Raw genomic sequence first — 25121 nt, forward strand, 5'->3', positions numbered from 1 at the left:
AAGGATTATAGCTTATTTAGAATATACTATTTTATCTAAATTGCCTCCTTCTAACCAGGCTAGCAGCTTCCAGAGACCCCTATTCAGAGCTGACTGCAAGGAATTGAAAGTGAATTTTCCTTGGAGGATGAACACTTAACTTCTGTTCTGGAATAGACAAGTCCTAGAGACGCAGGGTCAATCACTGGGTTGGGAAGATCCCATGGACAGAGGAGCCTGGAGGGCTGCAGTCCAAAGGGTCGCAATGAGTCCCACAGGACTGAGAAAGAGACTGAGCATTATTGTTACATTAGCAGGTTTAAACAAACATTCCGCTATTGAAATGCGTTTTGGCAAGGTGTTTATGCTTGGGGATTGGCAATTTGAATTACCTGTCTAACCTGCAGGATTGCTTTGCCTTCTTTCTGAATATCTAGCTTCTGGCTCATCCTTTTTTAAATGTGAGGCTGTAAATCCTCAGTCCTGGCTGATAGCCACTGGCTAACCTCCATGATAAGCCTTTTATTCAAAAGCTATAAATCATGTTCAATAGCTCTAAATCTAACTGTTGAAAGTATCTATTGTGATGCATGAGTTATAGTTCTCCTTGAAAAGGTTAGAACCCTCTGAAGGCAGGGGTATCAGTTATCACAACTATCAGCTTTCCATTTTCTGCCTCAATAGGAAAAATCAGAGAGCTGGATAATCCTGAAGATTCTTAGTATTTTTGACGTTAGGATACAACCGGAGGCAGATCCTTCTACCTGGCAGGAAAGCTCTCATTCTTGATATGGTTCACTGGTATTTACGCAGTTTCTTTATTTAGAACAATGATAGTCTATCACTAATGTTAAGTCCCCAGATATTATTTAGCCTTCAGTGAATCTTTGCCCTCCTCTTCCTACTCTAAATGTCTTTAGATTCGTAAAAGCCTTGGGGGGGAGGGCGGGGGCGGGGGGTGCTGTGGGAGAGAAAATGTGTTCCTGCATTTATTATTGGAAAGCATAAATGGCTGTTTTTAACACAGAGTACTGCAACCTGGAAAGTGACAAAAAGTCTAAAGTCTCTTTTATTCAGTGACCTCATCATGTTTAGTTTTATTTTGTGGAAAGAAAACATCATGGCAGCTAATGATGTGAGCTGTGGTTGGCATTCATGGGGAAACCCTGCCTCTCTGCTGGGTCTTCCCAGCATCAAACACCCTGCCAAATGCTGTAAAGATATGATTTTTATTAGCTTGTGGGCATCTTCACCAGCAAAACTTCTGACTTCCCCAGCTAACCAAATGACAGATTGACACCTTGTGGTGACTATAAACGGAACCAATAGCTGAAGCAATCTACTTTCCCTTTCTTATAAAGCCTATTTTCTCTCTAGTTAATAATGGACTGTTTCAGGAGAAGATTTTGTTATTATAAGTAGAGGAGATGGCACAAAGGTAGAGGAATGATAAATAACAGTTTTTAAGACTCACCATGACAATACAGGATTGTCATATTTAGCTTTCCCAATTAACTCCATGAGGTAGTGTTAATACTTTATATTCATTTTCAGATATGGAAATTGTGGCTCAGGGAGGCTAGGTAATTTATCCCAAACCACGCAGCTGGAAAGTAGCAGAGCTGGAATTTGAACCAAGGTGATCTGGCCCCAGAGCTTGTGACTTTAAACAACTATTAAAGAAAGAACTATCTGTGACTTCCTAAAATGTCCTGTGTGACTGCTTTTCCCTCTCCCATGTAGCTCAAGATTCTATGTCATTCAAAGTATCCCTGCAGAATAGGGTTTTTTTTTTTTTTTTTAAGACAGTGCCTCTACAAAGCAAAGTGAAATGAATGTCTGGCAGTTACTTCATTGAAGCCACTTAGGTAGTAAAACCAGATAATTATTAGATTGTAAAACCCTGGAATTGGGAATTAGCTTTTAGATACTCTGTTGCTCTAAACAAAATAAATTTAGCTCAGTCAAGACTTAAAAATGCTCACTGAGAGATTTATAATCCAGTCACTATAAGATTTTTTTTTTAACCAGATTATCTGGTTTGGCTACTTCGGGGATCATAACTAGACAACAACCAAGCCTCCACCCATTTTGAACTTACACACAGTTCCAAGTCAGCCAGCTATGCGTTTACAGTCATCTTGAGCACCGTGGAATGCAAGCTATTAGAAGCTATTACTTTGGTGAATTTTGCGGGGAGCCAGCCTATATCGTCTCTTTTGGTTACATTCTGTGTGTTTTAATTTGTTCATAGGAAGGGAACAGTTACTCTCATATGCACCAAGGTTCCATTGCTCTTTAAAGGATGCCCTCTGGAGTTCTCTAATCAGTAAATTATGGGGGCTTCATTTATTAAGAATTTTCCCCAAGCTCCTTTGAATATACACAGCATGTGCTGAAATACTGGAGGTGGGTGAGGGGGCAATGCCTCAGTGGCCGTGGCCTGCTCAGTGAAGGCCTCCCTCCTGAGGGTCTGGGGGTGGGTTGTTGCTACTTTCTGCCAGGAGGGTAATTGAGAGGTGGATGCACAGCTGTGTTTGAGCAGAGGCCCCGCCCACTTTGTGCAGGCCCAGGCCTGGTAAGTGCCCCACAGGCCTGGCCTGTTTGATCTCTAATAGCTGAGCAGCTTTTGTGGCTTGGCCAAATTTCTGTATCCTGTGTGCCTACACTGAAACTCTAAATTATTTATCTAGTCTGCCATTCAACAAATTCATTCTTGAATGTTTTGATTGAAGAAAATTACAGATGAAGCTTAAACTACAAATAAGAAAACTACATTCTGAAGTCCAGATTCTTGGGTTCTGACTGAACATGGGTCAGGTAGGTTAGGGAAAGCAGGAAGTGCGCACTAAAGAAGAGCTTTCCAGGGGACTTTGGAAATGTTTTTATTTTCTCAGAGTGGCTGGAGAAGATGTGATCCGAGTGTCTTCCATTTAGTCAGCATATTTACTTAGTCTGTATGTAATTCCTGATTCTTTCCTGGCTTTGCCATTTTGATTTAAAATGTTTTATACGCTTCTGAATGGTGTATTGCATACCCTGCCCCTGCCTCTTTTTTAAATCCCATCTGAGCTTTCAAAGCAACAAAAGATGCTTTGAAAAAAATTAACCGTTTTCTTATGTATTGTTTCACTGATTGAGCAAGCCCATTTTCAGAGCTAAATGACTTACCTACTTGAAGACCAAAGTCTTTACGAGACTGAAGGTGTTCTGAGAGCACCAAGTGTGCAAGATGCACGTAACAGATTCCGTAAGCGCCCCTTCTTTGCTGGGGTGTACATGGGTCCTCTTCTAAGAACTCATCAGCGGCTTCCTGTCTGCACCCCTGCCCCCCACTTCTAAAGAAACTTCCTCTCTACTTTTCAAGCCTCTTTGCCAATTCCCTCCCCTTTTGTGCCCTTAATGACCTCATCGTCTCTCATTTTTTTCATTCAAGCATCCATTATACTTCTCCAGTACCAGACTGCTCCGGGCTGGCCTCCCCCCACCCACACAGACGTGACATACTTAAAGCGCTCTCTGTACCCCTGTCTTCCTCCCCTCTTCTGAGTCTGCTGTGAAAATCGTGATCCCTTGCTGCTCCCATTCATTGGCTCCTGTCTCTTTGTGCTTGTGTGACTTGGTTCGTCGGTACTTGCTAGAAGTCAAGTCTCCTCATCCATCCACTCTATACAACAATCAGAAGCCTAAACCTTTATCTCCTATCATCTCTACAATAGGCTTTCTGTTTTTCACCTCTGCCCTACTCTGTTAGCACTGCCTTACTCATTAACCCCTTTCAATAAAATTACTATCTAAATGATACCTGGAACTCACCAAGGCTGCCCACTGGGGCTTTCCAGCTTCAGGTAAGCCCCACTTGATATGAGAGACTCACCCTTTATCTGTGTGTAGAGGCAGATTGGTAGGCAAGTCCTTGAATAAAAAGTATGATCCAGGATCTGCTGTGTGTTGTGGCCTGGACGGGGACTTGGTCTTAGGTGTTCTTGCAGTAGAGGCAAGGTAGAGCGTGGGGTCTGGTGAAAGGCATTTCTGTTGAAAGGCATTTCTGTTTCCTGTGACTCGATGCTCTGTAACCTTGGGTAAGTTAAGCTCTGTGAGCCTCAGCTTTCTTATCTGTAGGGTGGCTCAGCAGTAAAGAATCTGCCTGAAATGCAGGAGATTCAGGTTCAATCCCTGGGTCGGGAAGATCCCTGGAGGAGGAAATGGCAACCCACTCCAGTATTCTTGCCTGGGAAATCACCATGGACAGAGGAGCCTGGCAGGCTACAGTGCATAGAGTTGCAAAGAGTCGGATAGGCTGAGGGAATGCGCACCACCACCACCAAACTAGGGTTGATCTGGCCTCGTGGATTGTTGTAAAGCTGAAGCGAGATATTTTCCATGGGGAGGTGTTTACCATGGCTCCACTGGAAAGAGACAATTCTAGCAGGCCCCAGCCCTCCTTATATAAGTAGATGCCCAACAGATGTTGAAAGGATGCGTGGACTCAAAACTTGGATTATGTCGAAACCCTATTTCCTATGTTAAGATAATCGAGTACTATTAAATATTCCACGGGCCTGGCTGTGTCTTGTAGAAATGCAAATGCCAGACATAGGGGTGTACCAACACACCTGTGTCCCCACTTGCTAATATATTAGTGCTTTGGTATCTTCATTGTTATTAATAAGATTTGATATTCCTGTGGTTATCGGCCCTTGCTCATAGTAGGTACTCAGCAAACATTGAATTGAATGTTGGATTACATGAAATACACAAATAGCTATTAAAAGAGTTTTCCCCATATGGCCTATTGGAAAGAAGATAGATTTTGTTTTAAATCTCACTTTTGTTGCTTTTTAACAGTATAAAATTAGGCAAGCCTCCATTTCCTCATTTATAAAATGGGAGTAATAATACCTGTCTCATTAGATAGTTGTAAGGGTATAATATTTGAAAATCATCAGTTTCTAGCACATAGTAGGCATTTAAAAATGGCAGCTATGTTATGATGCATTTATAAGATACATAAAATATTCAGAATACACTCATATATAGGTATATTGATAGACGCACTATATAGGTTAAAATGTAAGAGAAAACCTTCACTAGAATTGTTTTTCCATAACAAAAATATTACTGAAAAAAAGAGAAAAGTCATGACTAAAGAATCAAAGGTGGATTTGATACAGGAGGTGAGTAGGGCCCGGGATAAAGCACATCTCTTATCCTTCTGGGGTCAGAGTGACAGAGGTATAAAGTTAGAGATGCTGATGATCTGTTTTTAGATCACTTTAGCGCTAGAAAGGAACCTAAACAAATTAGTTTGAAATCCCAGCCCTTGGTATCCCAGCCCTCCAGTAACGTATAGACTTAATTACCAAGCCTCCTTGCCAAGATAAACAAAATGGGGCCACTGGGAAGAAATACTCTCTTTTCAATTTAAAATGCAGAAAATAGCTACCAGTTACCTAGGCAATGGATGATTGCAAAGAACGTGGGCATGGAAAAGGGGTCCCCCTAAAAAAAAAAAAAAAAAAAAAAACCGTTTATACTTTGTCAACAACCCCACCTCCATCTTATTTACTTTGAACATTCCAGTTATCTCCCTGCGGGATTTCTTACTAGTAAAGGAGGACTCCACATGCCTGGGGAACATTACAGTTCAGTTCAGTCACTCAGTCATTTCTGACTCTTTACCACCTCATGGACTGCAACATGCCAGGCTTCCTTGTCCATCACCAACTCCCAGAGCTTGCTCAAACTCATGTCCATCGAGTCAGTGATGCCATTCAACCATCTCCTCTGTCACCCTCTTCTCTTCCTGCCCTCAATCTTTCCCAGCATCAGAGTCTTTTTCAGTGAATCAGTTCTTCGCATCAGGTGGCCAAAGGATTGGAGTTTCAGCTTCAGCATCAGTCCTTCCAATGAATATTCAGGACTGATTTTCTCTAGGATGGACTGGTTGGATCTCCTTGCAGTCCAAGGGACTCTCAAGAGTCTTCTCCAACACCACAGTTCAAAAGCATCAATTCTTTGGCACTCAGCTTTCTTTGTAGTCCAACTCTCACATCCATACATGACTACTGGAAGAATCATAGCTTTGACTAGACGGACCTTTGTCGGCGAAGTAGTGTCTCTGCTTTGTAATATGCTATCTAGGTTGGTCCTAGCTTTTCTTCCAAAGAGCAAGTGTCTTTTAATTTCATGGCTGCAGTCACCATCTGCAGTGATTTTGGAACCCAAGAAAATAAAGTCTGTCATTGTTTCCCGTTCTATTTGCCATGAAGTGATGGTACCGGATGCCGTGATCTTAGGTTTTTGAATGTTGAGTTTTAAGCCAGCTTTTTCACTCTCACTCATTACTGTCTTCCTGAGGAATTTTCATTTTAATATAAATGCTTCGTTGGTAACCTTTTCCACTTTGCACTGGAAAGAGCAGTTCTTTCAAAAGGCAGACAGTGTGACCTAGGTGAATTCAGGCATGCACTTTGAGGAAGGTGGAACAGATTGCCCAGGAAGTATAAGCAGTGATAGAATGTGACTGTGATTTTTTCATGGTTGAAGTGGGGGTTGGGGAGGGGCAACTAGTCATAGAGATAATATTGGGTTGGCCAAAAGTTCATTTGGGTTTTTCCATATATCTTCCATATATAATGAACTTTAGGGCCAACCCAATAAAGCTGCCAGTGGAGTGTACATATGCTTAGGTCTCATCATGGACTGGGATTCCCAGGTAGCTCAATGGTAAAGAATTTGCCTGCCAATGCAGGAGACACAAGGGACCAGGGTTTGATCCCTGGGTCAGGAAGATTTCCTGGGGTAGGAAATGGCAACCCACTACATTATTCTTGCCTGGGAAATCCCATGCACAGAGGAGCCTGGTGGACTACAGTCCATGGGGCCACAAAGAATCAGACACGACTGAGCAGCTGAGAACACACACACACACATCATGGACCACTAAATTCCAGTTTATTCTTTTTTAAAACAAAGAAAAAAATGACTAGTCCCTTCTCTCAGCCTCTTCCCCAATTAATTTAGTACATGAATTGTGCTAAATGGTATTTAGGGCTTCCCTGGTGGCTCAGAGGTTAAAGTGTCTGCCTGCAATGCGGGAGACCTGGGTTCGATCCCTGGGTCGGAAAGATCCCCTGGAGAAGGAAATGGCAACCCACTCCAGTACTCTTGCCTGGAGAATCCCATGGACGGAGGAGCCTGGTGGGCTACAGTCCATGGGATCACAAAGATTCGGACACGACTGAGAGACTTCACTTTCAAATGGTATTTAGGTAGGTGGTTCATGATCTATTCAAAGGCTGGGTTTACTGATTTGGAGACATCTTATTTCTTTGTAGATCTTGGTATGTACATTGCAGATGAGAATTCCTCCTGGTATTTCTAATATGTCAAGGTAATAGTTATAAGATGTTACAAAGTTGTTCCTTATGTGGAATGTTGATGTTTATACTTACCAGAAGTAAAAATTGAGCAACCCTGAATATGTAAAAGTGCAAGCTCGGCACAAAAATGCTTAATAGCATCTTCTGAATTTAAGTTTAATTCCTTCCTTTACCCTTTGTTGTGTGTGTTGGGGAGAGGGGATTATTTGAGAAATTCTAAGTTGTGATCACCAAACAGCATATACAGCTAAGATTTGAACCAGATCTTTCTATTTAAGTAAAGCAATGTGTATTTAGACAGCATTTTTCCTAACTTCTAGTTATGTGGAAACCCAGTGCTGTCCCTTGTGTGAATTAGCCATAGTCTCACTGACTTGTGGTAGTCGGCGTGTTACCCGGAACTCAGCACCTCACTCCCACAGAAGATGGGGCTGACTCAGGCCTCAGGCTTCTCTGTTCCCAGGCTCTGTACTCTACTGAAAGAATGAGCTGGACTTCTCTCTCTCGGCCCCCGAGTAGCCTTAGCCAGCCCAGCCAGCACACTGCGGAGGCAGGGAAGTGGACTTCTAGGCTCTGCAGCCTCCTCACAGGACGTGCCAGTGATCTGTCAACGAGTCTGTTGCTGTCACTGGTTTTTTGTTTGTTTGCTTGTTGTTGCTCGTCATTCATGGCGTGACTTAGAGTCAGCAGGAAATGTGGCTGAGACGAGCAGCACTGCTTCAGGGCCATCAAAACAACACTGGCAGAAAACCAGTCCCTTTTCCCTTGAGTGCTCCTCTGGGATAGACCTTCCGTGTTCTTCTCTGATTCTCCATCCTTTCCCACTCAGAGCTGCTAAGTGCACTGGGAAAGGGATGATAAAGACACAGTTAGCCCAGGGCGTCCACGGTGAAGTTGGACGGCTCGACAGTCCCACAGAGGCCTGGATGCCCTTGGAACAGATCTCGATTCCTTGCCAATGAGAGAACATGTCCGTTGACTAAATCCAAGACTCTTATCAGTACCTGTCTTTTTTTCTCCTATATCCTAAATTCAACCAAGGCAGATCCATTAACAAGATACATACTTAGATGTCTATCTTTTACTTTTAGTTTAAAATATATTTCCCTTCTGTGGGTATGTATCCATGTTTCACAGACCCCAACATGGGACAGATGGTCTAACCGCGGGAAGGCTATTTGAAACAGGGACCATCTTGGGAAGTTTACACGTGGTGGTTAGGGACACTAAACACAGGCTGCTCCCAAGATCAATCGGCTGTCCAGGGCATTATCCCTTTTGCCTTAGGTCAGCTTTCTATCTGACTTTTTCCAGCTTTTTATCAGAAAATTGCCTAGGGGCTTTTTTTTCTAAAGTGGATTCTGGCACACCTTTCATAATTTACTTCTAAATAATATCTACAACATCACATTTTACTCCAGGAGATGGTGAGGGACAGGGAAGCCTGGAGTGCTGCAGTCCTTGGGGTCACGAAGAGTCAGCACGACTTGGCGACTGAGCACACACACATTTACTTGTAAATAAGAGGGTCCTTTTCTTTCTCCTTGTGGAAGTGAAAAAATGAAGGCAAGACCCTTTGAAATACGGACCGTGCAGAGGACTCCTGAGAGAGCATGAAGCAGTGAGCGGGGCTGTGTTTCCATTGTTCTTGTTGAAACCTGGCAGGATGGCTCTGCGCTTCAGAGCCTGCGGCATCTGCATCCAGCCTCCCGCCCTCCCTTATTAAGATCTTAATTACAGACGCAGCTTACTTCGTTGCTGGAGGGAAAGAATTTAGCTTCTCTGAACTGTGTCTGTTTTTTGGTGTGGCAGGTGTAATCACGATGAGATCATTCTGGTTTTTCTTTCCCTGGAGGAATTTTTTTCTTTTTTTTGAGAAGGAGGAGTACAGTTCTTAAGATGCAATTTCATGAGCTCATAATAGTGCAGTAATCATAACTGTGCTTTGATTTTATAGAGACCCTTTCTTCTGAAGAAATCAGAGTGTTTTGCATATATAATTTCATGACTCCTCTTGATGTTATTATAAAGAACGTGTTCATTATCCCCATTTTGCAAATGGGGAAACAGAGGCACAAAAGGCAGTGATTCATTGTCATTAGTCTGACAAGATGAGGACCGAGATTAGACTCTATCGATTTAGTAATGTCGCGTGCATCCTTCTGTCAGGGTTTCCCCCCCTCAGCCCTACTGACATTTAGGGTGGATAATTCCTTCTTGTGGGGACTGTTCTGTGCATTGCAGCATCCTTGGCCTCTGACCACTAGCTACCAGTAACATCCACACACGCGCGCACACAATGTGATGACCAAAAATGTCTCTGAACGTGGCCACGTATCACCTGGGGAACAAAATCCCCACTGGTGAAAAATCACTGCTGCAATCTCCCCGACCTCCTTCTGCTTAAAAATAATTGCCTCAATGGTTTTATGTGATAGAAGCACAAAAATACAAGCATAGATCGGTTTGCCATCATTTTATCATGACTGAAGTTGGGCTTCATGTAACAGTTCGTAACCAAAAGGAAGCTTCCTCTTACGTACTTAGCCCCGCTTTGTTCAAGGGAATACCACAAGGTACTAAGAAGCATGGGGCCTCATAAGGTCATGTGTAAAACCATCAGACCATCTCTAAGGCCAGCCAAGCTCTCTGAAGTCTTCTGTTGGCTTCCTTTTCCTAATAATCTTCCTATTGTAGATACAATATATAACATTAAAATGCGTACAATAGCTTTCTTCCAGGCCCATGCATTCTAAATGCATGCTTCATGAGTAATGGACTCTGAAGAAAACTATTTTATTTTCATAAACCAGTGCATCCTTTATACACGTAGGAGCTTGTCTGTTTCCCTGGCCACTGAACAGCTTCATCAGTTTCATTTGGAGGTCTTCTTCGCCTCCGTTTGCTCCTGCCATCTCTCCTTTCTCTTCTAACTGAGAAGCTAAGATTAGCTTCCCAGCATCTAAAGATTCTTTCTTGAGACAACTCTGCAAATGCAGTGCTGACAGTATGTGATTGTATATAACCGCTCAGCCAAGTATACAAATCCATTTTTTTTTAAACTCTTTGAGGACTTCAGAAATTAAGTAGGAGAATAACAATCAGGCATCAAACCTAGGTCAGGAGTCATCTAAGAGTTCCAGTGAGGGGTGCCACCCAAGTTGTATCAGCTGTGTTCTGGCTGGGAGGCAAAGGTTGGTAGCATGTGTACATATACGCATTCATGGATTTAGATATAACTTCATACCTTGGGGATAGCATACATTGATGCAGGAAGATAAGATAGATGGGCATGTGCAAATAGGAAGATCTTTCCCTTCTTTCAAATATGCTTTATTAGATGTTACAACTTGTGTGTTTTGACTGTTGGGAAATAATACAGTTGGGGGGAATTATATTGTAATATTTGTGGACTAGAGTCTCCTACTCCTTTATGACTTAATTTTCATTTCACTTCCCCAAGTACCTGAATGTTAGAGGGATTTGTCTAGACAGGCAAATAGAAGTCATTCGGTGCCAATACTGTAATGTTGGCTGAAATCCAGATGGTTGTTTTGCTTTTAATAAAACCTATCTTTTGGGTGAGTGGGTGTCAGGCCATCATCATTATATGGCGCCTGTCAGATTTATCTAGGGACAGACCCTGAAAAGCATTTGTGCCTGCCCCGTGGTTTTGATCCTTTGCCAATACACTATGCTTAAATCTATCAAAACCAGGCAACCTGGGACAAATGCTTACAGATTCTGAGGCTTAACAGCAATGGTACTCAATTCTAAGGTGGAGAAGGTTCTCAGGAAGCACACCCTAGTCCAGCAGGAAAAAAAAATCCGAGATTAAGAGGGGAACCAGACACTAGATCTGCTCTGCTGCTTATCTAATAGGAGACCCTCTGGGCTGTAAAACAAGAAGCTTGGGCTAGAATGATCTCTGGGATCCCTTCTTAGTCTAAAATTCTAGCCTGGTGGGTCTGGTCAAGCCATGGGTGACTACTGGTTCTGAGTACCTACAGAAACCTGGGTGTTCTCCCACCTTCTTTCAGACCCTCAGGAGCTGCCCGAGAAAAATCCCCAAACCACAAAAGAGCAGAGAATTGAGCTCATAAAGACACATGTATATCATCAAACTTGTGAGCAAAAGCTGATTTATGTTTCTCAATTAATGTCAGCAATCAAATCCATCCCCTACACCCAGCCAAGAAGTAATAGAAGTTGGCTATGAAGTCACACACTTACTTGCACACACACCCACACCACCCAACAACCTGTTTGCCATTTTTCTTATTTGAAGCAGAGGGTTTGCTCCCAGCCACCGTTGGTTTCTTGATAAACAGGTCCCAGCGTGTGGATATTTCTGTCCTGCATCAACCTCAAAAATCAGGGGTGAATATGTAGCATTCGTTCTAGGGCAGGCAGAAAGCCAGCACTTGGAGAACCACTTCTTTAATCTCAACTCTGTTCTCCATATCATGGTACAAAATCTAGTTACATAGAAGAATTCTTCTGACATCCAAACACCCAGATTTGTTGGGATTTCCCTGGTGGCACAGTGGATAAGAATCCACCCACCAATGCAGAGAACACAGGTTCGATCCCTGGTCTGGGAAGATTCCACAGGCCTCGGAACAGCTAAGCCTGAGAGCTACAGCTACTGAGCCTGCACGCTGCAACTGCTGAAGTCCATGCACCCAGAACCTGTGCCCCGAAACCAAAGAAGCCGCCACAATGAGAAGCCCCAGCACGGCAACCAAGAGTAGCCCCCGCTTTCCGCAACTAGAGAAAGCCCACGTGCAGCAACAAAGAGCCAGGGAAGCCAAAAATTAATAAATTAATTAAAAATATTCAGGTTTGCAGTGAGTGTCAGATCTGTCTTCTCACTGGCTCTCAAGAACTAATGCCCCTCTGGTCTGTGAACCACAAAGTCATGCTGGGTTCTGAACCATCCCTCACCAAACTGGAACAGGCCAACGTGGAAGGAACCAAACCTGGGCACCTCCCGGGCCACCATGCCCGGGGCACAGCCGCACCGGTCACTGCAGGTCAAAGAGCACCTTTGGGAGACGAGTGCCCGAGGCCACATTTTTTAAAAGCACCTTCCATTCAGGAATTAACATCTTAGAGGATGTGAGAACTTGGGCCAATGAATATTCAGAGAGACATGAATATTCAGAGAGAGTCCAAGACACTGGTGTGAGCTTTGTGATCATCATAGGGCTTCAGAAGCACTTTCCAGGATATGTAAATCATTGGCTGAAATTTGGTCCCGGTGCATAGGGACCTTTGGTGGACACTGTCCCCAGAGGTCAGGAAACACGACTGGGGACTAGTATTCCTAGACACCTTGCGGGATGTCACACTGCCCTTCTGCAGCTGGTTCAGGGCACCTAATGTGTGTCAGGTCGCAATGGAAAAACATTGCTGAGAAAAAAACCTTAGATGCGCTCTGCATCATGTCTTTTGACTCCTAAACCTGAAAGCTTTGTATCTACTACTTAATCTCCAGAGGATTCAGCTCTTTAAAAAATTCAACATTCCAGATGTCATCTGATGAAAGAATCCAGGTCTAAACCAAGTATTCCAAGAATCAAAACCCAGACACTTGCAGATATCCAGGGTTTTGGACCGTGACTGTGTCCTTCTTTGGGGAAATTTCACGTCCCACTATATCCTAAAGATGAGAGCAGGAGGAAGCCAAAGTGGTTTGATGGCTCTCAGACTGGAGCTGATTTTTTTTTTGACTGAAGTAGAGTTGATTTACATTGCGTTAGGTTTCAGCTCTACAGCAAAGTGATTTGGAGATATATATATATACATACACATATATACATGCTTGTGTGCATGCTAACTTGCTTCAGTCGTGTCCGACTTTTTGCAACCCTATGGACTGTAGTCTGCCAGGCTCCTCTGTCCATGGAATTCTCCAGGCATGGATTCTGGAGTGGGTTGCCCTTTCCTCCTCCAGGGGATCTTCCCAACCCAGGGGTCAAACCGGCAACTCCTGAGTCTCCTGCTGGCAGACAAGTTCTTTACCACTAGCACCACCGGGAGGCTGTATCATACAGGGCTTCCCTGGTGGCTCAGGTGGTAAAGAATATGCCTGCAATGCTGGAGACCTGGGTTGGTCAGGAAGATCCCCTGGAGAAGGGAATGGCTACCCACTCCAGTATTCTTGCCTGGAGAATCCCATGGACACACACACACATAAGTGTGTGTATCTGTATTCTTTTTAAAATTCTTTTCCATTATAGGTTATTACAAGACACCATATTCAAAATCTCATAATAAACTGTAATGGAAAAGACCTAAGCTGATTTTTGTCGGCAGACTAAAGACACCAGATCGTCTTGCTCTTCTCCCGTGTGTCCCGAGACCGACCTCGCTCACGCTCATCCCCCAGCTACTTCCTTGGGGACCAATTTCCTTGACCATGGCCGTTTCCTCCTTTGTTCTGTATGCATGTCCCTGCCGGAGTCCAGGGCTAAAGTTTGGGGTGGGGGCGGGGTTGGGCACAGGAAAGTCATGTTGTTGCGAATGTGGCGGCCTGAGGCCTTGGCAGGAGCTCCTGCGTGGTAAATATAGAATGAAGCCAAATAATAAGAGGAAGCTGGGCCATTGATGATGCTATCCGTCCAGGCAGGGTAGGGGGAGGGAAGGGAGGCTGACACGCCAGCCATTGTGTCTCACTTCTCTTCAGAGAACGGCATAAATGGTCATGGAAATTATAAGTCACACCTCCCCATATTTGGAAGATCACTTCCCTGGCAGTAGGAGTAATGCGCTCTCTTGACGTTTTGGTAGCAGGGCAGGCAAGAGCGGGTCTGGAAACCCAGTGTGGTCCGGAGCTCCATGTACTTGCTGTAACGCCGCCGGGCATCTTCTTCCCAGTCCTCAGGCACAGCCTGGGAACCTGGGGATCACAGAAGCCAAGCATTCTGGCCAAGCGTGAATGGTGCTCAGTCACCTACCGCCAGACGTAGGTTGCTGCACTGAAGGGAGAGAAAGGCTCTCTCACAGAGACCATTGTACTTAACCAGATGGGGACGGCTGGCTCCTCTTGGCCTTCCTGTTTGCTTCTGCAGTAGACGCAGGCACCCCATCCTGTTTTAAGAGGGTGGGGCGGGCGCTTTCCTGCCGGCCGCCTCCCATGTTCTCTGGCCCTGAGGCTTAGTGACTTGGACGCACCGTTTATCTTTCCGGTCCTGTTAGTTCATCTCCCCACGTCCATTTGAAAATCTCCACCGCATACCTCGCAGACATGTCTAGAAAACCATTTCACCCTCTCTGTAGAGAACCAGAATGAGAGTCCATTTCAAGTTAGCAAACACAATGAGTGTGTATTTTGCTTTAGACACTGGTTCTGAAAATGCCCAAGGAAGAACAGCCTCCCTGAACTTAAGGAGTTTGGTCTTGAATGGGATGGTACAAGTCTGTTGTTCAGTCACTGAGTCATGTCTGATTCTTTCTGACCCCATGGACTGCAGCAGGCCAGGCTCCCCTGTCCTCCGTTATCTCCTGGAGTTTGCTCAAGCTTATGTCCATTGAGTCAATGATGCCAACCAACCATCTCATCCTCTGTCGTCCCCTTCTCCTCCTGCCTTCAATCTTTCCCACCATCAGGGTCTTTTCCAATGACTTGGCTCTTTGAATCAGATGGCCAAAGTATTGGAGCTTCAGCTTTAGCACCAGTCCTTCCAGTAAGTATTCAGGGTTGGTTTCCTTTAGGATTGACTGGTTTGATCTCAAGAAATGCTATCACCAAGAACTAGAAAGGGAAACAACTTTGGGAAGAGAACTCTTCTGGTGATGTGGAAGATGAGTTTGGAGGTGGGAAGAAGTTGAATGCAGGAAAACCAGTTGGGAAGCAGTTGCCATACCTGCCCTCTCTTCCCTTCCCACCAAAAATAAGTCGCTGGTGGCCTGAGCGGGGAGCAGCAGTGAGGAGGACGAGCAGGTCCCAGCTGATTGGGGTTCGGGTTGTGGAGTGACTCAGCAAACCTCTGAGGCTCCAGTCTTGGGCAGCTATGTGCCTGCTGTTCACTGAGAGAGACCAGGAGAAGGGGGGTTTGGCACTTGGGTGTGAGGTGAAGATACTCACTAGACCATGGGAAGTACAGGACTGGAGAGCAGAGGGAATATCGAGCTGGATCTGAATATCTGGAGCTGTGGATCTGAGTGTCACCTGGGTGTTTAAATGCCATCAGCATGAATGAGATGTCCTGTAGAGAGCGAGCTCAGAAAGAAGAGAGATCCTTTTGGAACATGACCACTAAAATGATAGGCGGAAAAAAATAGGGGCTTGCCTGGCAGTTGAGGGGTAAGGCTCTGCACTTCCTCTGCACGGGGTACAGGTTCAACCCCTGGTCAGGGAACTAAGATCCTGCATGCCGCACTGCTAAATAAATTTATGTGGCTAAATAAATTAATAACAAACCTTAAAAAAATTTTTTTAATGGCCTGTGGAAGAGAAGGAAAATGACTGGTTTTGAGCTCAAGGGAAGAAGGAGAACCAGGATGGGGAGCACAGAAGCCCAGGACAGTTTCAAGTAAGACCAGGGTGGGGTCAGCGCCACAGGCTGAGACGATTAGAGTCCTTCAAATAGGATTTATGACTCTAAATGCAGATTTCCCATCCTAATTAGAACCACAGCTTTTGTAGCACATGCCTCTGACTTTATTAAATACCATCCTAATTCTCGAGCTGGAGACAAGAGGCCCGACTTCTTAGCTCAGCTCTCTGACCGTCTTGCCAGGTGACTTGGCAAATCATTAACTTCTGGGGCCTCGTTTTTCTCCTTTGTAAAGTGAACAAGTTGGACTGTAATTGTTTGATGTTCTTCTGGCTTTCGAGTTCTGTGCCCCGACTATGTTGGTGCTTTGCCAAGCTCTAGCTGCGTTTCTAACTGCCAGCCTCTGGAGGCCAACCATCCAGCTGGATATAGAATTACATAGCTCTCTTATCTTTCCCTGATGTGTTTCTGTGTTGACCTTTCCTGCCCTGGAGATAAATATCCCAGGGAGAGTGGGCGAAGCAGTAGGTCTTGACCAGGCAAACTGTCTTGCCTGGGTTTTTGTGAGATATGCAGAGATACCTTCTGACTTTGTGGCCTTAAGGAACCACTGAGAGAAGGGGTCCCTCCAGCTTGTCCTCGCCAGGGAAATTAACTCTTTACCTGCCTGTCTGTGAGTTGCCTGTGCACTTTTGAATGAGATGGTTCCTATTCTGGTTGAAGTTAATTTTGCTATTATCTTCTTACTAAATTCTTGCCTCAACATATCAAGTGTTTTCAAAAGTCAAGCTCCTCTTTGCCCATGTTTTTCCACATTTTCTGATGGGTGGTACTCTTCTGGAACCTCATAAAATTTTTCCAGAAATACCATTGTTGTTTAGTCGCTAAGTCGTGTCTGACTCTTTGAGACCCCGTGGACTGTAACCCACCAGACTCTTCTGTCTGTGGGGTTTTCCAGGCAAGAATGCTGGAATGGAATACCATTTCCTTCTCCAGGGGATCTTCCTGACCCAGGGATTAAACCCATGTCTCCTGCATTGGCAGGCAGGTTCTTTACCACTGAGTCTCCTGGGAAACTTTTATTATTATTATTTTACTTTGTCTCAGGAAGTCTCTTGAATCAACCAATGATTTCACTTTTGTTGTTTGTAGGCAAATACTCAACAAGAGGTTGCAGTGACCAGAACTCATTCTTAATTCAGAGAAATACTGCTTCAACATACAGTTCTCTTGAAGTGTAATTGTGAGCAAGAGAAACATCAGATGTATAAAGAAGTATATATAATAGCATCATTAGACTGAGACCAACCCTTGATTGTGAACTGAGGAGGTAACCTACTAGGAGGCTCACCATCAAAGCACCATCATGCATTAAACAGTCATCATCGCTTCCCAAGGCTCCCACGATGTTCAAGTACTTGACTTGAATGAACTCATTTCATCCTCACTGCAAATCCATGACATAGGGATGTTATCCTCATTCTCATTTTACAGGTGCAGAGGCTGTGGGGAATAATCTGCCCAAGTCACACAGCCAAGACCCCCAAACCCCAAGAATTGACTTATTCCCTAGACATGACAAAAAGAACCGTCGTCTTCAGAGCTTTACTGTAAAATGGAGTGGAGCCCAGTTTGGAGGACAATATGAACTAGGCTAAGGTGGCCTGGAGTCCTGGAAGGAGAACTGGGCCAAGAGACCACAGTTCTGTTCCGATCTCTGACTCCACCGGTGTGGCCTCAGGCAGATGATAGACAGTCCCCTTCCCCGGATGCGTTTCCTCACCTGTGGGACAGGGAGGCCGGGTCCAGGTGTCCTCTGAAGGTCCTCTGAAGGAGCTGTAACCCCTCTGTGTGGGAGACTGCTGGCTCCCTGTAGCTCGTGCAGGTATTAAATTACTTATTCCCGTTGCGCCGAGGCTGAGAATAACTCTCAGTGTTGAGGCACCAGGCTGGCAGTGGGTGCCTCTCTAGCAGCCTCACTGGACTCCCTGAATCCCAGTCTCTGTGGGCACGAGGAGGAGCTAGTCCGAAGACACCCACGGTGCGTCCACAAGCGGCTCCCTGGGTTTTCCACGAGAAGCGGCTCTGGCGACCTGTCTGGAAACCTGAACGTGCTGCTTAGCTGGTGGTGGTGGAGGGTCACGGGGGCAAGAGACAGAACATCAAGACTAGCTTTCGTGCAGGGATTGCTATCCGCCTCGAGCTGGTTGTGGTCCATGGCTCCGCTTCAGCGCCTCCCAGAGCTCCACAGCTGTGACCCAACTCCAGATGCCTGGAGCTCGTGTATGCTGATGAGGTTTGTGGTCTTTCACCCTTCTGGTATTCTCTGTTTTTGTTTTTAGTTTTTGGCCACGAGCAACATAGGGGACCTTAGTTGCCCAGTCAGAGATGGAAACCAGGCCGCCTGCATTGGAAGGTCGAGTCTTATCCACTGGACCACTGGGAAGTCCCTGTTCTGTTTCTTTTCTTTCCCTTCTTGATCACCAGTATCAAGCTCTGGACCCTCAACTCCCATAGATCTGGTCCCAGCCCCGTCACTCCTGATGTCAGGAGGCATTAGGGCCTCCTTGCCAGCCATTCCCAGTCCTTGAATGGGCCCTGGAGAAGGGGACAGAGTCCAGAGTGGTCAGCTGTCTCCCTGCTCTGTCACTTCAGGACAGTTTTGGTGGAGTCATGTATGGATGTGAGAGCTGGACTATAAAGAAAGCTGAGTGCTGAAGAATTGATGCTTTTGAACTGTGGTGTTGGAAAAGACTCTTCAGAGTCCCTTGGACAGCAAGGAGATCCATCCAGTCCATCCTAAAGGAAATCAGTCCTGAATGTTCATTGGAAGGACTGATGTTGAAGCTTTGGCCACCTGATGCGAAGAGTTGACTCATTCGAAAAGACCCTGATGCTGGAAAAGATTGAAGTTCAGAGGAGAAGGGGAAGACAGAGGATGAGATGGTTGAATGGCATCATCGACTCAATGGACATGAGTCTGAGTAAACTCTGGGAGTTGGTGATGGACAGGGAGGCCTGGCATGCTGTGGTCCATGGGGTCACAAAGAGTCAGACATGACTGAGACTGAACTGAACTGAACAGACTGAATTTCCTTCCCATCATTTAGGTACAGAGGAAGAGTCTTGTCTTCTTCAACTCAATGAGTTTTCTTTCAAGGACAGATCACCCACAAGATGGGAGAAGAGAAACGTAGAAATTTTAAGATTAGGACTCATCCTAAAATGGCTCCTCACGTCAGGTTACGGTGCTGCGTGTTTTATTTTTATGTGTGTGAACTTTTGTTAGAAGGAACCCAAAGCTTCCTAGAATATAAATACCAAGTACAACTTTCACCTGAACACAAACCCCTCAGTATCCTTTAACTTCCCTTTTCTGCCCGCCTGTCTACATCATAGGCTTCCTGGATCAAAAAACTGTCAAGAACAAGGACTTCAGTCTTATTCTTAAAGAGCATTACCAGGCTTCCTGGGCACTGAGTTCCAGGGCTTCATCTCCTTCCCTCAGGTTAAGCCGTTGCACTGTACTCAGAGGAGCTTGGTTAACAGAATAAAAGTAGGAACCTCCCCAACCACTGAGCAGGGGACAGACCCCTCACATAGCACAGCCCACGGCGCAGGACCTGTGTTTATGGGGCCTAATACAGGGGGAGATGGTGAGTGCATGTCAGTGATGAAGGGCTGAAAAGCAGGAGGCTGAAAGAGCAAATCCACATTTTTAGAGAAGAAAACACAGGGGCAGAAATCCAAGCAACAACAGCCCCAAATTCCACGGGTGTGTCATCAGAGCACACTCCATCCAATCGGCAGTCTTTTCTCCCACAGCCGATCGTCATCACCCCAACATCGAGGGCATCCCGACTGTCTAGTGAAGCACTGAAGAGACCACTTTGAGTTTTCCGATGGCTGGAGATGAATTTGCAACGTTCCAGGGCTCTGTGTGTGCTGGGAAGGAGCCGGCATCTGGGTGGGGAAGGCTACCCTCATGCCCTGAGACGTGACTGATGCCAAGAAATGAAATCGCCGAGCCTTTGAAAGGCTTCCAAGAACGTCGGCATGTACTGCCTACCCGCTCCCCGCCGAATGCCTACTTTGGCTGTCTGCTCAGTACTGTGGCAGACGGGCCTTCACACAAAGAGAGAAAGTGTCTGGGGCCCATGAAAGGGGAGGGCAGAGCCTTTCCGATGTGAATGGTGAGATTCAAGGAGGAGCAAATAAAGTGGCGGGGTGAGGAGGGGCCCTCAGGAAAGGTGGGAATAAAGCACCAGAGAGGACGGGGCGGCCTCTACCTGCCCACGTGGGGCAGCCTCTTTGGAGCTCCACGTGCTCGGGTCTGGAGGTGTGGACCACCGTCACTGCACTCCGCACGGGATTATCGTGGAAACATCCCCCGCTTGTAGAGTCTCCCTGTATCCAAGGACCTCTTGATCAACTGAGAGTAAGAATTGTTAAGGCCTACCAAGGCAGAGATCAGCATACTTCTGTTTCCATTTTAACAGTGGATATAAACGCCATTTGTGCTGTTTGGCTGGGGTGGGGGGTGGGGGGAGGTGTTCTTTGACTCTCTTTACCTCCAATATACTTAAAAAAAAAAACAAAAACGAAATGTCTGTTGTAGTCCATTTGAATATCTTGGAATATATTTTTCTTCCTTCAGCTGGGTTGAAGCAAGGAAGAAAAATGCTTTGTAGAGTGAACTGCTCTCCAGCTCCTTCACCGAGCTCCTTATAATTCCCTTGGCACAGCCTCTGCTGCTGGAACACAGCACTCGGTGGTGTTCGGAGCTTTTCCGAGGAGGCGGTCTGATGTCATTGGTGGCAGACACAGTACGTATGGATCTGTCTTTTGTCTGCACCATCTGTTTTTCTCCTTACAGCTTATTGTTCAGATCCTCCTCTTTCCAGGAAGTTTGCCTCTCCATAAGAGCACGGGCCCAGGTGTTTCAGGGACTCAGTTCATCTACTAACCTGCGTTCCCCCTCTTTTCTTTCCTACCTAGAATCTTATGGCCCGAGCCTTGTACGACAATGTCCCGGAGTGTGCCGAGGAGCTGGCTTTCCGTAAGGGAGACATCCTGACTGTCATCGAGCAGAACACAGGAGGACTGGAGGGATGGTGGCTCTGCTCCTTACACGGCCGGCAGGGCATTGTCCCCGGCAACCGGGTGAAGCTTCTGATTGGCCCGGTGCAGGAGACCTCCTCCAATCAGGACCTGCCCACTTCGGGACTGGGGGCGCCGCCGTTTGGCCAACAGAAGCTCTATCAAATACCAAACCCACAGGGCGCCCCTCGAGACACCATCTACCAAGTGCCTCCTTCCTACCAAAATCAGGGAATTTACCAAGTCCCCACCGGCCATGGGACCCAGGAACAAGATGTATATCAAGTGCCACCCTCAGGGCAGAGAGGCGCTGGGGGCGCTAACGGTCCCCACCTAAGTAAAAAGGTGAGTGAACAACAGCTGGATTTCTGTTCTTAATTTTTTCCAATGCAATCAAAGTATGTGTGTGTGTGCTCCTAAAATAAGAACTTGGAGCTTCCAAGAAACCCGTCGAAGAAGTAAGTAAATCTTCCAAGAAGTAAGAACATGTGAATACTCTAGCTTGCACATTTTTTTTTTGGGGGGGGGCATCATTTTTCCATTCGTTGGTCAGTAAAACCTTCTTGAACACCCACCCCATGCCAAGTACTGTTGATCCATAGCCCTTACGAGTTCCCAAGTTGTGCCAGGTTATCCCGCATCGTCAAGTGTTTCCATCTTTCTGATAGACCTGCTTTTACACGTGGGCTCTGCACTCCACAGTTTCCAGTCTTTCTCTTTCTCCCTTGAGTAGTACAAGGCACCGTACTTTGCACAAGCACAGTGAGGCAGCAAGGACTTTCCTTTCACTAAAAGCTGAATCATGACCCCACCAGCCATGACGCCACACACCTGGCTGCACAAAGAACCCATGAGAAATAGAGGCTGCAAGGAAGGGGAAGTGGGTGATGCCAACCACTGTGTTCTGGAGAGCTATCAGCCTCAAGGTCGACTCACTTAACACATAGACTAGTGAATTCAGAGAAGAGCCAGCCTCCTGTCCTAATAGTAGTTCCTATAGTAATGCCTGAAGTGGTGGGTGAAAATAGTGGAGCTAGGGTATTTAAGAAGGCATCATACTAAAAAAAAAAAAAGGTGAGGGGACTTCCCTGGTTGTCCAGTGGTTAAGGCTTCACCTTCCAATGCAAGCGTTGCATGCAGGTTCTGTCCCTGGTCAGGGAACTAAGATTCCCACATGCCTCTCAGATAAGAAAAAAAAAAAAAGTGAAACAGAAGCAAGATTGTAGCAAATTCAATGAAGACTTTAAAAATGGTCCACATCAAAAAATCTTAAAAAAAAAAAAAAGAAGGACCTCTTCAGCACTCTCTGTAATTCCAAATGCTGTAAGAATTTGAGATAAGTAGACCATTGAATGAATTTTAAGCATATTTTCGATGCTTGTGATACCGTGATGTAATACCAAGAGTGAATGTGGCCCCCACAATACTTAAACTGTAGGGAGAGACATCAGCCAACACCAAATGTCAGGTGGGAAAACGGCTGTGAAGAAAATAATGGCCGTGAACTTGTGTGTGTGTGTGTGTGGAGGTGGCTGGGGGTAGGAGCCAACTGGAAGATGAAACTTCTATGCACATTACAAGGGAGGGCGTTTCTGTTTGGTTTACTGGCAAATTCCAGGATCTGCAATGGGTCCTGTGAGGTCTGGTATTAAGAAGGGGCTCACTTAACAGAATGAGAAAAGATCACTGAGTCATGAATGAAAGGATGCAGCTAGACACCAGAAAGAGCTTGTTGATACGGAGGACGTGATGTGTACATTACATACGCCCTGCCTCGAAAAACCCAATGCAAGAGTCTGAGTTTATAATCCCAAGTAGATAATGGAATATCTATTTGCATGATAATGGAATCCTCTGTCGGGAAAAAAAAAGTAGGGGGATTTACTGTTGCAGTCTTTTAAATTACAAAGCCACGAATGTATTTTCAAGTCACCTTTCATAAGAAATGTGTGTTTTACAAAATGCTGCTCAAGAGCACAGGTGTTCTTGAGCCTGGTGTAGGATGAATTCCTCAAGGAGTGAACAGTTTTCCAACTTGTATATTGTCCAGGATGACGATCCCAGTCTAGAGGTCATGGATGACATCTGTGACCTTTCATAGTCCTTCTTATCCCAGAGATTTTAGATTCAAAGGGAGAGTCAAGCCAGGCCTGTATCTCCTGGAGATAGGGGAGAGAAAGAATGCTCGAAAGGTGTAACTATAAATAAATAACTTCTCTCATTCTTGGTCCTGGCTGTGGCATCTTAAAAATAGCCCTCCCTCATCGGAGCTGGTGTGAGGCAGGTGGGGGTGGTGTGGCAGGACAGGAAACGCTTGGCCGAAAGGTGGTGGGGTCCAAGCATCCATCACAGTTTATTTTGGCAGGAAGGTGACGTGTTTTCATTTTCAGACTCAAACCTTTTTAGCCTGAAACCCAAGCCTGAAAAGTCTGAAACTTGGGACTTCTTCCCGTTTTGTAACTGTTCCGCAGCTCGACTCCGGAACCCTCTGTCCACTTAAAGGGGAGAGACTTTGATGCACTTTCCCTTGGATGGAGGTCAGGGTGCTGAGGTTACCCTTGGGCACTTGTTTTTTTTTTTAATTCTGAAATCAATGGTTAAGCAAGAGGCAGGTGATTCCGTAGGAGGATTCTGGAAGGGCACGTGCTCTGCCAGCCCTTCGTGGAGGATGCTGCAGACCTGGGGGAGGTTTACAGAGTGCAGGGGCAGGTGGACCCCCGAGGGTGGAGCTTCGAGCCATCCAGATCTGAGGCTGTTCTCGTGGGGAGGCAGGAGGCATAGCCCGGGCTCGTCTCTGCCATACACCCGGTGAGACCCCTGGCCTCACCTCGAGTCGCCTTAGTGCCGCTGGCTCTGGGCTGCCACCTCCATGCTGCCCACCGGACCACTTGCTCGTACCCCACGGAAGTGGGCTTGTGCTCTTCTTGCCTTTCCTCTCCCTCCCTCCACGCCTCCTGCTCTTTCTCTCTCTCTTGCCCCTTTTTTCTTCCCTCCTTTCTTCCCTTCGTTGCAGTGGAGAGAGCGGACTGCTAACAGGTCATTTTAATCTTCTGAGTGCCAACAGCTGCTTTAAAAGCTCCCATCAGGACTTCCCTGACGGTCCAGTGGTGCTCCTTCCAGTGCAGGGGGCCAATCCCTGGTCAGGGAACTCAGACCCCATATGCTGTGTAGCACAGACAGAAAATAAAAATAAATAAGAATAATAAAGTAATTTTTTAAAAACTTCATCAGCATCTCCTTCAGTTACCGAATCCTTGTCTGTGATGGTCTGTTACTGTGTCGAGTTGAAAAGTAACTTTATGATTGATTATTTCAGAGGATGAAACATGAAATACAGTTTTGCTTACACTCAGCTTTCTCACGTTAAAGTGAGAAGATAATCTTTTGTGGAAAAATTTAAAAACATTGAATTAATTCCTGACACATGAGGTAAAGAGGTATAATTTTTTTTTTTCCGTAGCACACACACATTAACTCTTTCTTTAACTTATTTTGTTAAAAACATATACGCCCATCTGGTCTGAGCTTTGGCCACAGATTTTTCTTCAATTTTTGAACCTAGTAGAAAAAACAAATGCTCATTCTTCCTTCAAATTTTCAGTGTGAGAAAAATACTGGGATACTTACATGCTACCCTGAAGCTAATTGATAGTATCTTTGTCACTTTGGGATTTAGAAGAATAAAGCAAAACGTTTTTTTGTGCTTGTTAAAAAAAAAAAAATCTCCTCTGACTCAGGAGCTTCTCACTGGGTGAGAATCACACTGATGACGTCAGCCAAGGCCCCAAGAATTTATCTGGGTACATGGAAGGATAAACCCCCTGCAGGGGTTTTGTTTGTTTGTTTTGAGTTCTCATTGGATAGTTCTCATTTCCTGACTTAACTAAATAGCCCCAAATCCAGTTTTCTCTTTTAATTTCCTGGCTGCAAAATGGTGGTGAACCCAGAACTGGCCATTCCTGGTGAATTACGCTCTAGTCCTTGCAATCTCTTAAAGGAGAGAAAGAAGAGGCAGTGGAATCTGGCTCTGAACCACCTAAGTGTAGTTCTAAAATCTGAAACCACTGAAGTGTGGTTTAAAATTTACCTCTCAGCAAGGAAGAGAGGGAAGGTGCGTTGAAATGCAGGTTCCCAGGCCCCAGGGAAGCTGGGA

At 45.5% G+C, this 25121-nt stretch overlaps 1 protein-coding gene across 9 annotated transcripts in view; it reads left to right on the forward strand.

Annotated features, from left to right (window-relative positions):
• Positions 1-25121, forward strand: part of NEDD9 (neural precursor cell expressed, developmentally down-regulated 9) — a 189959-nt gene that overhangs the window by 136054 nt on the left and 28784 nt on the right. For 3 of the 9 annotated variants that reach the window (XM_059880235.1, XM_059880238.1, XM_059880237.1), the window contains exons 2-3: positions 17021-20694; positions 20867-21313. In XM_059880235.1, coding sequence (XP_059736218.1) covers positions 20674-20694; positions 20867-21313 — 468 coding nt within the window. In that variant the 5' untranslated portion in view covers positions 17021-20673. Of the gene's footprint in view, positions 1-17020; positions 21314-25121 lie in introns of those variants that run through there. The other 6 variants (XM_005223847.5, XM_005223846.5, XM_010818583.4 and 3 more) reach the window with 4 other exon arrangements.

This window comes from Bos taurus, chromosome 23 (assembly GCF_002263795.3).
Source record: "Bos taurus isolate L1 Dominette 01449 registration number 42190680 breed Hereford chromosome 23, ARS-UCD2.0, whole genome shotgun sequence".
Classification (NCBI taxonomy): domain Eukaryota; kingdom Metazoa; phylum Chordata; class Mammalia; order Artiodactyla; family Bovidae; genus Bos; species Bos taurus.